Source organism: Helobdella robusta (assembly GCF_000326865.2).
Source record: "Helobdella robusta unplaced genomic scaffold HELROscaffold_14, whole genome shotgun sequence".
NCBI lineage: Eukaryota > Metazoa > Annelida > Clitellata > Rhynchobdellida > Glossiphoniidae > Helobdella > Helobdella robusta.
Window position 1 is genome coordinate 2892185 of NW_008703782.1, and position 20679 is coordinate 2912863.

Below are 20679 nucleotides of genomic sequence, written 5' to 3' on the forward strand. Positions count from 1 at the left end.
TATGTTTCATTGAAATTTACTGAATAAACTTGTAAAGTAAAAGATTTAAAATTTATCAAAATATTATTCCTTGAACACTCGAACAGTTCCCAGAATTTTTTCAGAGCAGTCGAGACAGTGACTGGACTCTTCGGCGCATGTCTGACAACAGATGAAATGCCGACAAGGGAGGTATAACGTTTGAACTTCTTCGACTCTACACTTTCGACATAACCATATTTCTTTAAGCTTTTTGTTCTCCATTTCGAGTCCTGATTGTAAATATTTGTTAAATAGATTCTTTAAAATGGATATTTGGTTAAAATGAAAAGTGAAATTAATGAATTACTTTTAATAAGACTTTCTATATTAGTCCCACAAGGACCGTCGTCACTTTTGGCCAATCCGTCTATTTCATCAAATTTTTCTTGGACATGCTTGGTTGGAGTTGTGGAACTATTACGGAAAAAAAACCTGCATCTTTTGCCGTGTCGTTCACTCAAATTTTCCATTGTCTGATTTTCATTAAACGTTATTTCACTAAAACAGGCGTAGCATCTGATGCAGTAGCCAACACCTGTGTAGTAGAAACCTCTCTCCACCAAATCCTTCCTCAACCCATGTAAATGTAGCGGGCAAAAGACAAAACTCTTCAATCTGGAGATTGAGTCTGAATAATTTTTCTTATTTCCATATGTCGATTCGACAATTGGAACGCTCGACTTTCTGTCAGAATACAAGAGTGTGGAAGCTTCATCAGAGATCATTTTTATATTATTTCTATTATAATTATTGATATATTATATTTATTTATATAATATTTTTGTATCTTAAAGTTATTTATATTATACTTATTTGATTTATATTAAGTTATTATTATATTTAATTGAATTATACATTTTATTCTCAATTGAATTCAATATTTTTTCCACTGATTTCTTTCTAGATGAACTACGAAAAAGTAACGTTAAAGTTAATCAATCTGTACTTAATTAATATTTTATTTAATAAACAGATAATTCAAAATATCTAAATTAATACGTTTAATAATTAATAAACAAAAACTAATAGTTATGATTCCAATAAATAATAAATTTAATCAAAAACAAAAACATTTGACTATTTATATAAGGACATAATTTTACATGCATATATATATATATATATATATATATATATATATATATATATATATATACACAATATACATATATACATACATATATACAATATAATCTCACACACGCGTATGTATATACAAACATACATACATACATACATATAAACCTACATACATACAGAGCTACAAGTTTTATATAACCAGGAGAATTCCAAGATATTCATATGTTAGCAAGAAATCATAGGCGTGTGTGTTATATATTATCATATGTATTATAACTATTAGGTATAGGCATTTCCAACACCAGTGTTGTAGCTTTCAGCGATCGTCAAGTTTTCCGATTTTCGATTTATATGAACACAACTGCTCCAAACGCAAACTTTGTTGAACGTTTATTTGAATGCCAACTGTAATAGAAGCAATAGTACTAGAATAATACTAAACTATTCCAAGTAACTACATAAATCACATTTGCGCTTTCTCTGCTGGAAACTACTTTAAACACGACTATTCACTCGCTAATATAACAGATATTCTCACAATCCAAAGATTACAAATATAGCAAAATTAACAAAAAACCAAGATAACAATAATGTAGCGCAATTTTATTATCCCGGTGGTTATAACAAAATATATTTAACATCGGTATAACTAACTCTTTAGTAATCAACAGAAAAAATGGGTTGATCTAAGTAATTAAAAGTATTCAAGTTACTTCACAAAATTCACAATTAATTAACAAATTATTTATTTATCCATTTAACTAATTAAAATATTTTTATTAAGATAACATAAACGCACTTGTTTGTAAAGTTTCTCAAAGATTTCAGAGTAATTTTGGTGAGCGGCATGATAATGGTTAAAGGTGTCTGATCTGGTCCTGCTGTAGTGTTGCAGTGACTGGATTCAAATGCAAGAAGATCCCCGCTTATCATTTGCAACGTGTGTGATAACTGTGAAGCGTGGTCTTCACGCGTATCAATATTCAAAGTCTGTGTTTGTCGTGGATACCCCTAAATCAAGTGCGCAAAAGAGAATGACCTTTAATCATTTTTTAACCTTTAATCTTCAATTTTAAAACAAAATTTTATTTCTCACGATTAACATATTTTTGAAAAAGACCCTTTTTTATTGACAGTTTAAACTGCGTAGCATAGCAGCGTAAAATAAATTCCGTAGTTTACACGCCTGTGAGTCACTTTTGATAGCACTTAATGCGTAGTAGTAGTAGCGGGTTGCTATTAACATCGCCATAAAAACAGGAAAATATGAAGCAAAATTACTAAATCTTCTTTTCACTAGTTTTTACGGCTTCTGATTTTGATTTGAACAAATAAATAAATATTGAGTGAGCAATTTATCCAATTTTTAATTTCAATTAAATTTAATTTGACGGTTTCATCTCTTTAGCAATAAATATTGAATAATAAATGCATCAAACAACCTTCACACGAGGATATCTACAGTGGCGGATCTACACAACTCTGACGGCCAAAATTTTGAAAATATTTGAATTTTTAAATTTTTTTTAAATTTTGACGGGAGGCCAAAGATTTGTGATAGTGCGACCTTTCATTGGTTGTCACGTCAACATTCGGCCGATTTTTGTTTTAAAACAGAGCTTCTTCTGTGCAAAAATACTGCTCACTGCTTCCACCTAAATCCGCCACTAGATATCTATTGCGAAGCAAATTATTGGTGCTGTCAGAAATTTTAAATAAGAATAGAAATAAATATTTGGGTGAATCGGTGACACTGACAGGTAATTTTCATTTTACTGTTTAAAATTTAAATTCTAAAGCATTATTAATGCATTAAATACCGCATCTACATGGCAATTGCGTTTTCTCAAAAGCATGTGTTACAACTCAACCTATCGTTATTTTTAATTTTCATGATTAATTCTCATAAGAGGCACCGAAAATTCGCAGGCAGACAGACAAGCAGAGTATGCAAGGATTCACGCATCGCAAACATAATTGGCGGGGATCTCTCCGCACTCGAGCCCAACTACCACAAGAGCAGGACCAGCCGTCTTAACCATCAGACCATCTCGCCTTCTAGAAAATTTCTACTGAGCAGTGAGGTTAAATATTATTCCCAAAACGTTTGTTCACATAAACTCGAATGCTAGAGAGTATTCATTTGTCGATATCAATTAAGATAACATAAGATGACAAATTGTATAACGGTTCGGAAGATGTTTCAGAGTGAAAATTTGTACAAAAGTTTTGAAAGACTTACTAAAAGCTGTATTGACAGTGTACAACAATAAAGGTAATCAAATTATAAATTTCGACTCTTATTGATGTGTTAATAAAGACTTTTTAGGATAAAATAACTAGAAAGATAAATAATATACAGAATGTTTTTTTTATGAAGAGAAGATACGAAAAGTATGTGAAACATTTTTGTTGCAATAAAGGCAGCAATTTGATGATTCGGCGCAAACTTGGCAACAGACCAAATGACAGCATGGTAGGAACAGTGACTGTACTTTTTCCACTCCACACAGCCAAAGTTTTTTCATCTCCTTGTTCTTCTGCTCAACTGGAGTCAAAATTTTATAAAATATTTTGTTGTTAAGTTAAAAAAGTTCATTTCATTAAAAAACTTACGATGTTTTGTCAACTTCGAAAGACTCTCACCTCACATATCTGCATTCGTGTTTCAGATCAGCAACCATACTCGCTGATGCAGATTGGTCACCAACTGAAACAACATAAGAGCAGGAGGAACATTTTAGTTTGCTCCCATCTCCAGTGTAATAAAACCTCATCCTAACCAGACCATCTCTCAGTTTGAACAAATGTGGAGGAGCAAGCACGAAACTTCTCAGGCGAACATTTTCATCCATGAAATTATTCCCGGAACCATAAATTGTTGGGATATCCTTACGAGTGTACCTAATATCATCAGGTTCTGTCGTTGTTTTATTTTAATAAGTTTAAAATTTCAATAAATTTTTCAACATAGATAGAATAGATAACTAAGATTTATGTGCAGTTAAACAATCCAGTCTAAACAGCCAAAAAAATCCATTATGTACATTATGTTCCAAAAGGTTTTTTAAATGTCGAAACACACGTGAGATAAAAAGAACGAAAATTAATTGTATATTACATAAAACAAAATCATTTATTTCTGTTGTGAAATAATTTCGTTAATAGATTCTATTGTGAAATAAAAAAAACAGACAGAAACTAGAACAGACCCCCAGGCATACAAAACAGAAAACAGATATACAAAAAATGAAGAACCTGTCAACCTATTTTTCATGCACTATTATATTGTGTGATCAGATAGTTGTTCTGATCTAACAATACAACACCCCTTTCATCTACTAATTTTTACTCAGCATACGATGGAAGTTTAGAAAAAAAGCAAATGCCATTCACAGAAGTTATTGAAATGAAAATTTCATGCAAAAAATCAAATTTCATAAACAGTCAAAGCAGAAACCAAAACAAATTTATATACAAAAACTGTTAGTAATTAAGATTAAGCTGAGATAAGTTTACTTACGATAGTAAATAATAAAAATAATAATACTTTACCGCCACTAACACTACTACTACTACTGCAACAATTAATAATAATAAAATGAATAATAATAATAATAATATTGCAATATGTACGAAGGAGGGACGCCGAAAAGGATATGAACAAATTTTTAACTACAACAATTCATTAATACTTTATTCCAAAATTTTTAACAGCAATTAATGTTGACGTTGTCATTGAAATGAAATACCACAAATTGTTTGTGGAAATTGATCCATGTTGTTTTCTATACAAGTTTTTTATTGCTCACACTTAACTGTTCTTATGTAGTTATGTAAATATGGACTATAGATATATGGGAGGTAGATTGAGGGGGTGCCGGCTGACCCTGTTGCTCCGGCACCTGTTTTCCTAGGTTTAACACCGTACAAATGAAATAAAATAAACTAGATTAAAATGAAGAAAAAGTTCAGTTTAAAAAATTAAAACGCATTCTTGTAATTAACAACTAATAAATCGAGCTATTTTATTTACGTTGAAAAAGTTTGTGAAAATTTTTAGACATTTATTTCTAAAATGAAAACATGCCAACTCCGTCAATATTTACTTTTAACTTTTTGTGGGCAAGTAAATTTAAAAATTTAATTAATTAATTACTTTAAAAAATAGTTTACACATTAATAATTTTTCCAAAATTTTAATTTTTAATCCAAATTTAAATCAATTTATCACCAAGTTTTTAAAATAAAATTAATTTAAACTTTTAAGAAATCTTAACTAAATTTTCATCCAAATGCTTTAATTTAAAGCTACATAAAGCTTCTAAGAGATCTCTAAATTATTGTTTACTGTTAACACATATATACAAACATACTTTCAAAATATCAAAATAGTAATTACAAACTTAAACTAACTAAATAAACAACAAGCAATAAAAAAATCAAACCGCCATTCCTGTGCTTAGCCTGTGCCTGTTGAAACTCAACACTGAACTGGTGATCACTAACTTTAGAATTTTCCTCAAAAGGAAGAACATTTGAAGAGAAATAGTTTTTGATCAAATTATTTCTACCAGTAAAATAAAACCCATTAGCACTTAATTTATATTGAACAAGATGAATGTGTTTTGGTGCAAGCAGGAAAGTTTTCAATCTGCAAATCTCATCTGAATAATCATTTCTTGAATCATACAAAGATAAGGAACTGGTTTCCATCTTTAAAGTGACTCTTTCATCAATATGGATAACTGAATTTTTATAGAATTTAGTTAAAAAATTATTTTATATAATTTTATTTGAAATTAGTAAATAAAATTTTAAAGAACAAAAATAAATTTAGAAGTGTATTTCACAAGTTTTTAAGAGTGCAGCTAAATTAAAACCTTCATTTATTGATCAGATGATAGATTAATTATTAATAAAATTAAATTGAAACAAATTTGTTTTTACATTTAATATTTTAATTCATATATAATATATAAGATAAGTACTATAAGATAATTAAATTTAAAAATAATGAAGTGATTAATTAATAAAAACCTGGTGTGGGTGTGGCATTTCCAATTGAAGAAGTTTTCATATTTATATGTGTCTGTTGTATGATTTAGCAGTAGCTTGTATTCGTCCTCCTATTTTGAAAAGTAGAAACAGTTATTATTTATTTATTATTATTTCATTATTTTTTTTATTTAATTATAAATTATAATTATATAGTTGTTTGTTTATTTTAAGATCAAAAAAACCTTTAACTAACATCTAACTAAATAAGATGCCTATATTAATTAATTAATAATAATTATTATTTTAACCATAAAGTATAGCAAAACTCAAACGATCAATACACAAACAAACCATTCAGTGAGGTAACTTCGAAATAACCGGGAAAACTGGTTTTTCCAGCTATATTTATTTAGTCAAAAGTTTAAATCCCCATAGTGCAACTTGTTAGTTGCTTACTTGTTCGTTGCTTAGTGGCCGTATAATGTAAACAACAGCCAAAATATTAAAAAAAAGAAAAACTAATTTTTGGGTAATTTTTTTTACAAATGATATTGAATTAAAAAAAAACAAAAATGTAAAACGCTTGACAAGAGATAAGTTTATTTAATGGGTAAAATAATAAAGATCGTTGTTAGATGGTTTAGTAAATGGTACTAACATCGAATTATAGAGTATAGCTTGATAACTATTTGGTCGATTCAATTTAAGATACCATATATCAAAAAAGCTTGGATTTTTATTATTAACAATTTATACATAACATGTTTCGGAGATTGAGTGCAATAAAAAAATTACCTCGCTAAATCAGCGCCACATTCCCAAATATTGAACTTTGAATCGAATTCAGTAACAAATAATTATAACTGTTTAGTCGATTCAAGATAATATATATATATAAACTTTAAGATTATTGTTACAAGTTATACATAGTGAATTAGGCTGGTAGTTTTTTAGTAGTTCCATGTATTACTCATATCCCCGAAGTAAGAAAATGTTTGATTTGATAATGAAAATCCCAGCTTTTTTGAAAAATTATATCTTTAATCGAACAATTTGTAATATTATATATTACTGAACGTCATTATAGCGATTTGTAATATTATATGTGGCTCTGATAAATTAAAATGAGCTGGTAGTTCCATACTAGATTGACATAATACTCAGTTTCTTGAGCCTAAATACTAAAATTTATCCAACATCAAAATTTGCAACATAACATTAACTTTGATTTACCATAACTTTCAAATAAAATTCATACATAATCTTAAAAAGTGTATGCTGTGAATGAAAGGTAGTTGTTCTGCCGATGAAATTGAAAGAGGCTTAAATTTTTAAAACATTTTATTATTCCTGATTAATTTGTTTTTTCTACTTTGTCTGTGACATGAATTTCATGTCGTCATTTTTATAATAATACTTGACACGCAAAACGGGCTGTTGGCCATGTCTGATTTTATAAATTACCTGTCAAATAAGTCCAAAACTGAAAAAGTGAGTCATATACATTAATACATCATTATGTATACACATTGGAGCCCCAAACAGAGAAGATTCTTCTAAACCGCATCCGCACCGCTGCCGCGAAAAGACAACCTAAATCGGTCGTCTTAATCTCATGTTTAAAATTAGAAGATAACAACACCAGAAGGCAATCTATTTACAATATAATTATAATAATCAGACAGCAGACAATCTGCTGAGAAGACATTTTTCAATTTAAAAAATTTCTAATTTAATAATTGAAATAACATCGGTTAGAACAACAAGCACAAGATGAACGACGATGAGGAACTCGAAGAAGCAATTCCTTTATATATTTAATATTTATAAAGATGTTATATATATATATATATATATATATATATATATATATATATATATATATATATATATAGGGTCTAGACTATCATAAATACAATTTTTTATAAAGATCACTGCGTTTTCGGCATTATTCAATTTGTAGTTGAGTTTCTCAATTTTTCTAACGAGACTTTTATCATCTTGTTGAAGTTTATTAAGGTTAAATAAAAAACTTTTAATATTTGACATTTTTGACAGAACATGATTAATAACGTTATTACTACAGAAAAGCTCTTTTCGCCATCGACTGCCATCATCAGTTTAGTTATATAGTATTGTTCAACTGACCAAACAATCAATCAATCAATCATTTAACCAACCAATCAAACAATCAATTAATTAACCAATAAACCTTGAATTATGTATTTTGATATTATTTTTGTCAATTTAAATGAAAATATTGTTCTTCGTTTCGAAAACACAGTGGCTAACCTACCGCTTAACAAAACCATAGGTTAGCTTACTTACGAAATTGCAATATTTTCATTAATTCGATTTAATTACAATGTTTTAAACATATTGAGTCAAATATATATTTGGTATTAGTTGTTTGTTGAAACCCATGCAATTTCATAAGTAAGCCCACCATGGCTTCAGTAAGCCGCTCTGTTTTCTAAACAAAAAGCTATATTTTTAATTAAATTGGCAACGGTAATTTTAAATTAAATAATTCGATTCAATTATATTGTTTAAAAAATATTTTTTAGTCTTTTGTGTTAGTTGTTTGTTAAAACCCATGCAATTTCGTAAGTAAGCCAACTAACTTTATTCAAATCTGCTGAAGTAATTAGTAGAAGCTGCTCGCTTGGCTTTATCAACGTGGACTCTAGAGAGACTCAGCTATGGCAATTAAAGCATATACATTCTCACACACGTACATATATGCCAGCTAACGTAAAAACAAAATTTTTTAATCTGAAAATTTTTAAAAATTGAAAATTTAAATAAATAACGCACTTGAATCCGCATCCGCGGCAAACCGCACAAACAAAATCCGCAAACTGCAAAATCCACAGAGTTTTGATAATGTTTTATTTGATTTTTATCGGTAATGGGGTTTGAAACCGCTTTGTAGTTACCAGCTTGGGGCTCTAATACACATCTACACACATTCATCCACATCAGAAATTCGTTTTAAAATAGGATGATAAATTGATGTCAAAGTAAAAATCTGCTGCAAAGTTTAAGAAAAAACGGGAGTCAGGGAAAAATTTCATCCAAAACCGAACATGACAGATAAACCTTCTGCGAATAGACATGCAGATATATACATATACACACAGGCTCGCAAACATGCACATGTGATGTGTAGAGTGGCGTGTCCAAATTTTTTTGGTGAGGGGATTATTTAAAAATTGTAAAGTTAATGACCTTTTTATAGCTAAATTCTTCTAATTCTTGTAAGGTGAAATATTTTTCTTTATATGAAAACCTTAACACTGAACTCGGGCGAAATTTCGTAGTCCAATCCACACTTTCAGTGCCTCCATCTTCAGCCACATAATCGACAAAATCGTCGAGTTCATCAGCTGTGAGAGTTATTTTTTATTCTGTAAATCGAACTCCGTCAAACGAAAGGGGAGAGTAACAAACAACAAGCAAGGTACGAAACAATGAGAATTAAATTATGAATATAATGAGTAGGGGAGTTGCATTTAGTAGCTGAGTAGAATAAAATAACACGAAAAAGAATGTTGGTGACGTATGCAGATGAAATGGAAATATGAAATGAGTGTAAATGGTTATATAATGGTAGTGATAAAACCTGTATCAATATGGAAGTATAAAAGAAATATAAAGGGCAAAAAAAAGATTAATAATCAAAAACAATATAATTGATTACAAATTAAGATAAATAATATACTATAAAAATGAAAAAAATCATTCAAACCCGACACAAAGGTATAAAGATTGCACAACTAGACAAACAAACGCATACATTGTTAAGTACAAATACACAAACAAACACACAAACAAACAAAAAAACAAACAAAAACACACACAAACATAGAAGTAATTTGAACGTGAATGATCGCAACTAGTCATGCGTAGAAAATCCGCTTTAACCGCCCATCCATCCATCCATCCGCTCATCCATCCATCCAGCCATTGACGGCAGATTCTTGAAGCATCCACATAAAAATCGCACCAACACAGGCTTCTGCTCTGTACAAACTTCAACGAACAATCGTTAAAAATTTTACTGAAATGTGTTATCGGCATTTTGATTGATTCATTAAATTTCATGATTTTTTTTTTAAACAGATGTTGTATATTTACAATTTAAATTCTTCTCAAGTAAGCCAGGACTTTTTGATTTTCTGAAGCTTATTTATAATTCTATTGTTTATTGAAACGAAATTGGTTGAGTAGTAAATCCAAATATCGTATTTGTTTTATTTCTTCTTGTTTTAAAAGTTATTTGAAATTCGTGTAAGCATTTTGGTCAAACTCAACATACAAAATCAAATAAGTTTACAATTTTTTTGCACTTTTAGCCGTTCTTTAATTGCGATTTTATAACACATAAACTATAATTGGACATCGATATAAACAAAACAGAACCAACGAACCAAACAGATAACAATCAAACGTTTTAAGATAATATTGTTTATTCTATGCAATTATATTTATATATTATGACGTCATAATGTTCCTCACATTATGACGTCATAATGTTTGAGGTAAACAAAGTTTTAAAACCAAAACAAATTTCTTCACTCATAACTTATTTTTGGTTTTACGTTCCGAGAAATGGTTACTCCGGCTGTTTTTGTAGCATGATTGCGTCGTCTCATCAATTAGCTTATATGAAAAAAATTGAAAAATCATTTATTTGTTCTACCCTTTCCTGCCTTTTAATCAACTTTATAATTTATTCTAAGATATTTTCGTAAATTAATTTGTGATATCTACATCCGCATCTTGACAAAACATTTAAAACATCTAGTTAACCTTTGAACCTAATTGAATTTTCTTCATAGTGCTGAGTTTGTTAACGTTTGCAAATGGAAAATGTCACTTTAACGTAATGTGAGGGGTGGCTGAAATGTGCCAAACAAGTCATGATGTTATTTTTTTTTGAATGTGATGTCATGGGGCTTTTGTAATACAGTGATACAATTTAATGCGATGTGTTATTGTAATGTCAGGAAAATAAGTTTCGTTGATTAATTTTTTGATAGCGGAAAATTTTACCGTCACGAGAAAAAAAACCCATTCACGGTTTGCATCGCGAAACTACAAATTTAATTTAACATTTTCCAGTCAAAATTTAATGTAACTCCTTTCCAAATTACGAACTCCCTCTAAAAACACATACAACCTGGTCCACCAACAATTCATATAAGTCCACAACATTCAAACAAACAAACTAACTAACATACAAACAAACAAACAAACATACATACATATATGCAAACAAACAAACATATATACAAACAAACAAATCATCAACCTCTTTTTTCTCCACCGAGATGATCAATGTACTCGCTTGTGTCATTTATCGAAACTCGGCTAATAAACACGTCAGACTCGTTAGTATCGCATAGCTCAGCATATCACCGGGGCAATGGGCAAGATTCCTGTGCAGTCATGCATGCAAGTTTATGCAGCACTAATAGTCTGCTTATGTGCTGCTACCATTGAGGTGGAAGAAATAGAAGCTAACATGCAAAGTTAATTTTATTTTGTTTTTTTTTTGTTTTTTTTTTATCTGTTCGTTGTACAATGTTCTTCCATGGCTACGGAATATGCTCTTCAATGAATAAGTTCTTCAATGGCTTATGGAGTATGTTCTTCACTGGTCTACAGAATATGTTTTTAAATTGGAGCCAGGAGTAAATTTTAAACGCAGAATAATGTCTCGTTAGTACCTCATAAAATTTTATTTTCACACGCTTATTTCTGATTTGAGCCTTATCAAACTAATATATTTTCCGTCTGAAAGATTTTAAAAATTGCCAGTGATGGGATCTTTTTCATGTCACATGCTTCATGTCTAATGTTGTGACGTAATAATGTCATGATGAGATGATGTTTAGCTTTTATAATGTCATAAGGTTATGTTAGGATGAGATGTTGATGGTATCATGTATTGATGAGATGATGATGGTATAATTTATTGATGATAGGATAATGGTATAATGTATTGATGTAATAATGTGAATTAATATACAATATTTTACAAATATTTAATTTGATTATTAAGAAAATTAATGAATTCAATGAAATATTGAAGATTTTTAAAAAAATTACCACATTTATTTAAATTAACTTCTGAACGAATTTAAAATTGCAAAATTGGATCAGCTAAAATGTAATGAAACAATAATTGAACTTAAGTTTGCATCGTAGTCATTTTATTCTAACTCATCATCGTCATCATCGTCATCATCATCATCATCATCCTCATCCTCATCACCACCATCCTCATCATCATCACCATCATCACCACCATCATCATCATCACCACCACCACCATCATCATCAATATAATCATCATCATCATCGTCATAATCATCAGTTTTTGTTCTATCTAATGGTATGATGAAAATTAGCAGGTCCTTTTCATTATGGAGGAGGGCTGATAAAAACTTTTTTTATCTTCCCACGTAGCTGTCTTTACGATCTTTTTATTGGACACTCCAGCAGCAAATAAAACCTCTTCAACCATCAAGGCTCAACGGCCACGGCCAATCCTGCTATTTGTTACACTTGAATTTTTCTCATTCAAAACATAATTTTAATACTTAGAATTTTTGGAACCAATACGAGGAGTTTCATTTCGTGGTTTTTATGTTTTTTTTTAATTTTAAAACAAATTTTTGTTGACTAGTTTAGCTTTTTTTTCCTAATTTACCATGTTGTGTTTACTTAATTGGCGATGAATTTGTTCATTTATTTTTTTAATTATTTCGCCATTTTGTGGGTTTTTTTTAGTTAAGAGGATTTTTTTTTTGATTATTGAATGTTTTCGTCAATTACAAATATATTCAATTTAATTAAGGATAATAATAACTGTAATTTACGAAATTAATTATGTATTTTGGCGGTGTTGCTCAAAGTTTTTTTTCAATATTTTTTCTCAATAATTTACTAATTCATTTATCAATGCACTTATTCATCCATCAATCCATCTAACCATCCATCCATCCATCCATCCATCCATCCATCCATCCATCCATCCATCCATCCATCCATCCATCCATCCATCCATCCATCCATCCATCCATCCATCCATCCATCCATCCATCCATCCATCCATCCATCCATCCATCCATCCATCCAATTCAACCATCCAGCCATCAAAACGAAATAACTTTTATGCCCAACAACAAAGACGTGCATTGGAAGTGACAGGATGGCCATTCAATGGCGCATGCAATTGAGGAGATTTCAATACGAGGCTAATAATGATAAGGCTCCGACTTGCTTTCGAATCTCGTTCATTCTTTTTTTAGTACTTGGCATTTTGGTTGCTTCTCCTCCCACCTGACTGACTGAATAAGTAACCAGAAATTTGTTTCATCTGTGGCACAAATCTTTGACGTGTGGTAAAGAATTTTAGTGATATAATTTTCGTCTGTAGCTACTTGTGATTGTGAATGATGCATTTGCATGGCTGAGAGAATGATGATTGGCGTTTGTAAGGTTTTAAAACATGGAAACCTCAGGGCTTCCTCAAAATTCTAACCCAATGAATTCTATTTCCGATGATTTTAAAAATGAATTCAACAGAGATTATAACATTTTTTGAGACATTTTAAGCTTATAAACTTGATTTTACCACATTATCAACCACTATTGAAAGATTTGTTCTTGCATCAAGTTGTACAAGAACCCACTAGGTTTAGATCTCTGCAGGCTAATCATATTCTAGATTGGATATTGGTAGAAGAATTAGATGAGATTAAAAATCTTGTTCACCTGCCCCCTCTTGGTAAAAGTGACCACTGCATTCTGTGTTTTAAGGTGGGCTTGACCATGAAATAATAAATAAAACCCTATTGAATTTTAACAAAGGCGATTATGAGTTAATGAACAAGTACCTTCATAAAAATTTAAATGGTATGCTGAGTTGTCTGTGGCGGATCGAGGATCGTATGTAAACTCATTATGGTGTCATTTTTCAAGTGTAATAAACAGGGCAACTGAAGAACATATTCCGGTAGTAAAATGGGAAAGAACAGACTCGTGATTCATTGATCTTTGAAGAAGTGAAGTTCATCAGGAAAAATATAAAGAAAGAATTAAATCTGTTTAGAGATCAACAAGAATTAACACTAATAAAAAAATAAGAGATAATCCAAAAGTTTTCTGGCAACATATCAATAGAAAAAGAAAGAATAAACAGACGATTGATTGCTTAGTTAACAAGGATGCTAATGAAGATATGTTAATAACAAACAATCTGGACAAGGCAAATTGTTTGGGATCATTTTTCAGTTCAGTTTATATTGTTGATGTTGATAATGAGAGTATGGTTACAGACGTTGAGATATTGCCAGATATGGAAAATAATGTGTTTGTTAATGAAGAACAGATAGCACAACGTATTAACAAACTTGCATTGAACAAATCGGCTGGACCAGATGGCATACACAACAGAGTTTTGAAAGAATGTTGTTCTTCGATTAGCTTTTTCTTGTGTCAACTTTTTAATGCTTCTTTGAGGTATGGATTGATTCCGGACGCTTGGAGATACAGTATTGTTACGCCTATTTTCAAAAAAGGAGAAAAAACTGATAAACGCAATTACAGACCTGTTACTTTGAGTAGTGTTGTTTTTAAGCTGTTGGAGTTATTTGTCAAGGATGCGTTGATAAAACATTTTGAAGATAAAAAGTTGATGGACTACAGACAATATGAATTTACTAGGCAGAGGTCTACGGTGATACAACTTTTGAAAATTATGGACATATGGACGGAAGTATTGGATGAAGGTCGCAAAGTTGATATAATTTATACTGATTTTGAAAAGGCGTTTGACAAGGTATCACACAAGATGCTTATTAAAAAGTTGGCGACGTATGGTGTCAGTAATGGGCTGATTAGATGGATACAAAATTATTTAAAAAATAGAACTTTTTCGGTAAAAGTAGAAGATCGTCTGTCAGAAAAATATCAGATTACCAGTGGTGTTCCACAGGGGAGTGTTCTTGGCCCTACGCTTTTCATTGTTTATGTTAACGATATGTTCAGTGTTTGCGATGGAGATAATGATATAAACCTGTTCCTTTATGCAGATGATGCTAAAGTGTTTAAATCTATAAAGAAAGAAGAGGATGTGATTAGCTTGCAGAGATGTTTAGACAGAATTGTTGATTGTTGTAATGTTTGGAATGTTAGTATTAACATAGATAAGTGTGTTGTTATGAGACTAGGGGGTAACGTAGATTTGGGCATGGGTTACAATATTCAAAATAAGTATTAAGAAAGCAAGGAAGAAGTACGGGATTTGGGTATTTTATTTGATAGTAAATTGAAATTTACATCTCAAATATATGAATTAATTAACAAAGCAATTTCAATTCTAGGCATAATATACAGAAATTTTCGTAATTTAAACAAATTTTCCTTCTTACAGTTGTACAAGGGTTTAGTCAGACCAAACTTGGAATATGCAGTGAGTGTCTGGAGACCGTGGACCATAAAAGAAATAAAAGATATCGAAAGAGTCCAGAAGAGGGCCACAAAAATGGTAAAGAATTGTTCCAATTTAAAGTAGGAGGAAAGACTGAAACATCTTGATCTGCCCACATCGACATACCGTAGAAATAGAAGAGATATGATTCTACTTTTTAATATGTTGAAGAGTGAATCCGATGCTGGTCATCCTGTCATTGAAAAGGTGAACGACAACAGAACAAGAGGCTCAAAGTTAAACCTTTCAAAAAAAATCTAAGAAAGTATTATTTTACATTGTGGAATGACCTTCCTGAAGATGTGGTGTGCTCTCGTAACATTGCTGAATTTAAAAAGAATCTGGACAATCATTGGTTTAACATTCCTTGGAAATTTGAATATGATTGTTATAAATGGTAAACAGTAAATGTTGTTGGACGTTATGTATTTGTTTAATTTATTATTAATCAATTGCAGAATGATTGCCATTAACTTCATTATTTTGTTTGTGGTTGTTTATTATAATTAAAAAATACTTGATCAATTTATATTATGATACGGTTATGTCACTGAAGTTTTTCTTTTATTTATTGTCTTATCTATTTAATTAATTATGTATCTGTTTGTTCCACTTCATGTTACGATTGTGTCTATACATATTGTATGTATGATTGTATGTATGGGGTGTACATATATGTATCTGGGATGGTTTGTTTAATTATAGAATTTCTATTTAGGTATACTTATTTACAATTTATTTAATTTATTTTATTATTATTATTTTATGTGTAAGTATGTGTGATGAATTTGTGTATAGACAAGAATGTATATAAGTAAACGAGTGTTTGGATGTATGTGTGAACTAAATATATGTATATTGTTAGGTTAATATATAGTTATTAACATTTATTGGTTATTACTATACTTTTTAAAGTATTTATATGTATTTACGGTGTGTGTAGACGTCTGGGTAGGTGTGCTTGATTAAGATTATTTATTATCAGTATTGTTTTAGTATATTTATGCATGTATTATACGGGTGTGTGTGGATGTGGTTTGTGGTGATAGTATGTATGGGTAACGTACATCTTTATTTTATTTAGAAGTATATAAGTGAGTGTGTGTGTGTGGTTTATTTCTGTTTTTGAAAAGTCATCATATATAATGATATTATAATAACATTTTATTTCATTTAGATATGGTCATATGTTTTTCGCGCCCATCATTTCTTTATGTTTATGTTTATTACCACATCATTACATTTGTAATTCGTATAAATTCCGTCATAAAATTTCATAAAATTTCCTTCAAAAAAGTAATTAACAGAATTACTAATAATTATGAATTTTTGTTGTTAGTTATAGAAAATAATTTGCCTGTCAATTTGATTCCCTGCGATATTCCATTTACATTTTTAAACTCTTCATGTATGCTGTAATGATGTATTAATGCGAAGAAATGTTGATGTTATTAATGTGATATGATAATGCTATGATGCAATAACAAGGTATGAAAATGTGCTGATGTAATGATGTAAAATATACGATGTACTAATGTATTGATGTGATAATGTGTTGATGAAATTGCGAGAACTACGAAAAAATGGCAGAGTCGTTGTGTTGTAATGATGTGATCATATGATGATGGCTTCAAATTTTTTTTCACACAAACTTTGCCAGTCTTAAACTTTTAGGTTACTGAATTTTTAATTTTTAAATATACTTACACATAAAAATATATTTACACGGATAAACTCCACGAAGAAGTTTTACTGTAAACGCTCGTGTTGTTGTTTGGCTGCTGATGCTGATGATGATGGTGTGGAAAAATTTTTTCAATTTCAACAAATGGACAGCAAATTTATTCGCGAAAGTCGATTGAATGAATAAGAATGAATGAGTGAATGAGTGAGCAAGTGAGTGAGTGAATGGGTGAGTGAGTGAGTGATTGAGTGAGTGAGTGGGTGAGTGAGTGAGTGAGTGAGTGGGTGAGTGAGTGAGTGGGTGAGTGAGAGATTGAGTGAGTGATTGAGTGAGTGAGTGGGTGAGTGAGTGATTGAGTGATTGAGTGAGTGAGTGAGTGAGTGGGTGAGTGAGTGAGTGATTGAGTGAGTGAGTGGGTGAGTGAGTGAGTGAGTGAGTGAGTGGGTGGGTGAGTGATTGAGTGAGTGAGATAGTGAGTGTTTGAATGAGTGATAACGCTAACAACACTAACAATGGCTTAATGATGAAGACGACTCCAAAGTTCACTCGCATGATGAAGACAGTGAGAGTGGGCTATGCAATAACGCTGAAGAAACTATAAAATGATGATTGTGGTGGTGATAATGGTGGTTAATGATAATAACTGATTTCGTATATATGATGGTGATAATATATGGAAATTATTGACAAGCTTTAGTGTAACTAATGAAAGCAAGCAGGGATTTATTTACATCCACCCAAATCTTTCGACATAAATTAAGAATTTTAATGTTGTAACAATTCTTTAAAAAATAGTGAAAAAAGTTTGTGGCGGATCTAAAGTTAACCGTTTCAGCCCTCGTAACAATAGCATTTGGTAAATTTTTATTACGAAACATTTTTCTTTAAAGGAGATTTTTAGGAAAGGTTCAATAATCAAAAAATGATTTCTAAGTTTGGAAAATTGTTTGACATAACCCAAAACAAAAATTTGAAGTTGCGTCCCTGGAGTCTGAGAGGTACTCACTTGCAAAACAGGAACACTGAAATTTAACATTTCCTCACCACCAGACTTTTAACCTGGAACAAATTGCCAGCAGATGTTGTTGAGGTTGAAGTTGAATTTTAAATTGAATTTATCAAATTTACTGCCAACGAAGACTCTTTTGACAATAAAAACTTGGAAATTAATATTTTTTTCACCAATATTTTTTACTGTTAAAAAACATTTATCAAACTTTTTTAAATAATTTGGTTTAGCTGTTGAACTGAGTTATTCTTTAACTGTTTCTGGATGATTACTTGCCGTCATTCGACACGACGAATTATGAATTTGTGTTTTCAACTCTTAAAACGGTTTTTACAATTACCAGATAAACTTAAAGCTTCATGAACGTCAAACGCATGATCAAGTTTTTATAACAAACGATTCAAAATAATTTTTTACAAGCTCATCTTAACTAAAAAACATCTAGCAAAAAAAACAAGAATATATAAATCAGTACGGGCAGATGAGTTTACACAAAATAAAATAATTTTTTTTGAAAATTATTTCGTATAATTAATGAAATAAATCATAAAACAACATACATACACCTGAAATGACGTGCACAGAGCCACACAAAGATCTAACATTAACAGAATGTTAACATTTGAACTATGACATTTCTTGTATTGGCCGTGGGTGAACGACCGTTCTGAATTCATTTAGCGTACAAATATATTTTTATCATTTACTAACTGTGTTACTGCAAACACACGCACGCACACACACAAACACACAAACACAAATTACACCACGAACAATAATACACCAATACACCAGTACACCAATAATACACCAGACACATTTTTCACAGTTACCAAATATGAAATACAAACGTGGATATATTTTCACAACTGCCTGTCTAGGCAAGTTAGTTCCATTCGGGTCACGTTCCAGTTAGCACGGAGTGCGCCTCATTCGTTTTGGCGGGTTACCGGAAGCTTGCCATGAGATAGTTGATAGATATACGCGAATTACACGACATACATCAACCTAATTGCGATAACAATAATTACAGCAATTTCTGCAGGGCAATTGCCTATCGATTGAATGTGTCTGGCGCTGCTCTGCAATGACCTTATGAGAACGCATAACATTTCTGACTGTCATACGCAATGTGTGATGCAGGTCAGCAAGTTATGTAGTGCAGACAGTAGGAGTGTCATGTTTCACGCCGTTACTGCACGCTGACCTGGTTCGAATGCAGTCTGTCTGAAACTCAAAGGCAATAAAACGACTCGTGCGTTTTATGATCCGGTGCATCTTTATAAAATGTTTATATAAGTCGTGTGGTGTGGCTGTTGTACGTTCGTTGCGTCGCGTCGTGTGGCTGATACAACATTTTTGGCACAAAGTTTCATCGAGACGAAATAAATGAAGAATGATTTGAGGCGGTTCTGCGTTCGTCAACGCTAAAAACTAAAGAACAAAAACATTTCATTAATAGTAGTATACAATAACCGTTCTGGGAACACATCCCTGGATACAAAGTTTTTGGACATACACTCCCAGATAAAAACTCTTAGACATTCTATCTCTTGTGTGAAAAAACTTCCGGCCACTAATAAACTACTATTGAGTTTTATTAATTTTAAAGTTCAAAACGAAGTCCAGACCTCAAAATTACAGACTACATCTGTTTCCCTGCTGGCCTGGTCCAGCGTCGCATTTTTGACCACATATTTTTTATATTCATTTGTTTGTTTGTTTTAAATATTTTATTAAATATTACGTTTATTAAAAAAACATTTTAAATTAATAATGAGAAATTGAAGCCAAAAAATAAAATAAGACTCACTCATTCAGGTGAAAGAATGTGAAAATCGATGATGTTCAATTAAATCAAATACGCTTGGTAGAACTGACGATGCGGACTTTTTTCTTTAGCAATCATTCGTCGTGTAACACGCACTTCTCTTCTTTATACTGACTGACTGACTGTCAGACTGACTGAATATGGTGGTGATAATGACGATGATGTCGATAATGATAATGAGGATGACTGGCTTTGTTGTTAATGATAATGATGATGATGGTGACTGACTCTGATGATGATGATGCTGACTCTGATGTTGATGCTGATGATGATGTTGAATGATGATGATGATGGCTGGTTATTCAGTTATTTAGTTGGTTGGTTGATTGTTTGTTTGGTTGGTTAGTTATTTAGTTGGTTGGTTGATTGTTTGTATGATTGGTTGGTTAGTTATTTAGTTGGTTGGTTGGTTGTTTGTATGGTTGGTTGGTTAGTTATTTAGTTGGTTGTTTGTATGGTTGGTTGGTTAGTTATTTAGTTGGTTGGTTGGTTGTTTGTATGGTTGGTTGGTTAGTTATTTAGTTAGTTGTTTGTATGGTTGGTTGGTT

General features: G+C 31.0%; 2 protein-coding genes across 2 annotated transcripts; both read right to left on the reverse strand.

The window, feature by feature from the left end:
* Positions 1–63: 63 nt before the first annotated feature.
* Positions 64–746, reverse strand: HELRODRAFT_168955 (hypothetical protein; the record flags this gene model as incomplete). The annotated part of the gene is made up of 2 exons (XM_009014797.1): positions 64–251; positions 329–746. 2 exons carry the CDS (start codon positions 744–746, stop codon positions 64–66), a joined length of 606 nt encoding a protein of 201 aa, XP_009013045.1.
* A 2997-nt stretch (positions 747–3743) lies between these two features.
* Positions 3744–5817, reverse strand: HELRODRAFT_168956 (hypothetical protein; the record flags this gene model as incomplete). The annotated part of the gene is made up of 2 exons (XM_009014798.1): positions 3744–4021; positions 5550–5817. The coding sequence occupies 2 exons, from the start codon at positions 5815–5817 to the stop codon at positions 3744–3746; spliced, it is 546 nt and encodes a 181-aa protein (XP_009013046.1).
* Between the last annotated feature and the right edge of the window lie 14862 nt (positions 5818–20679).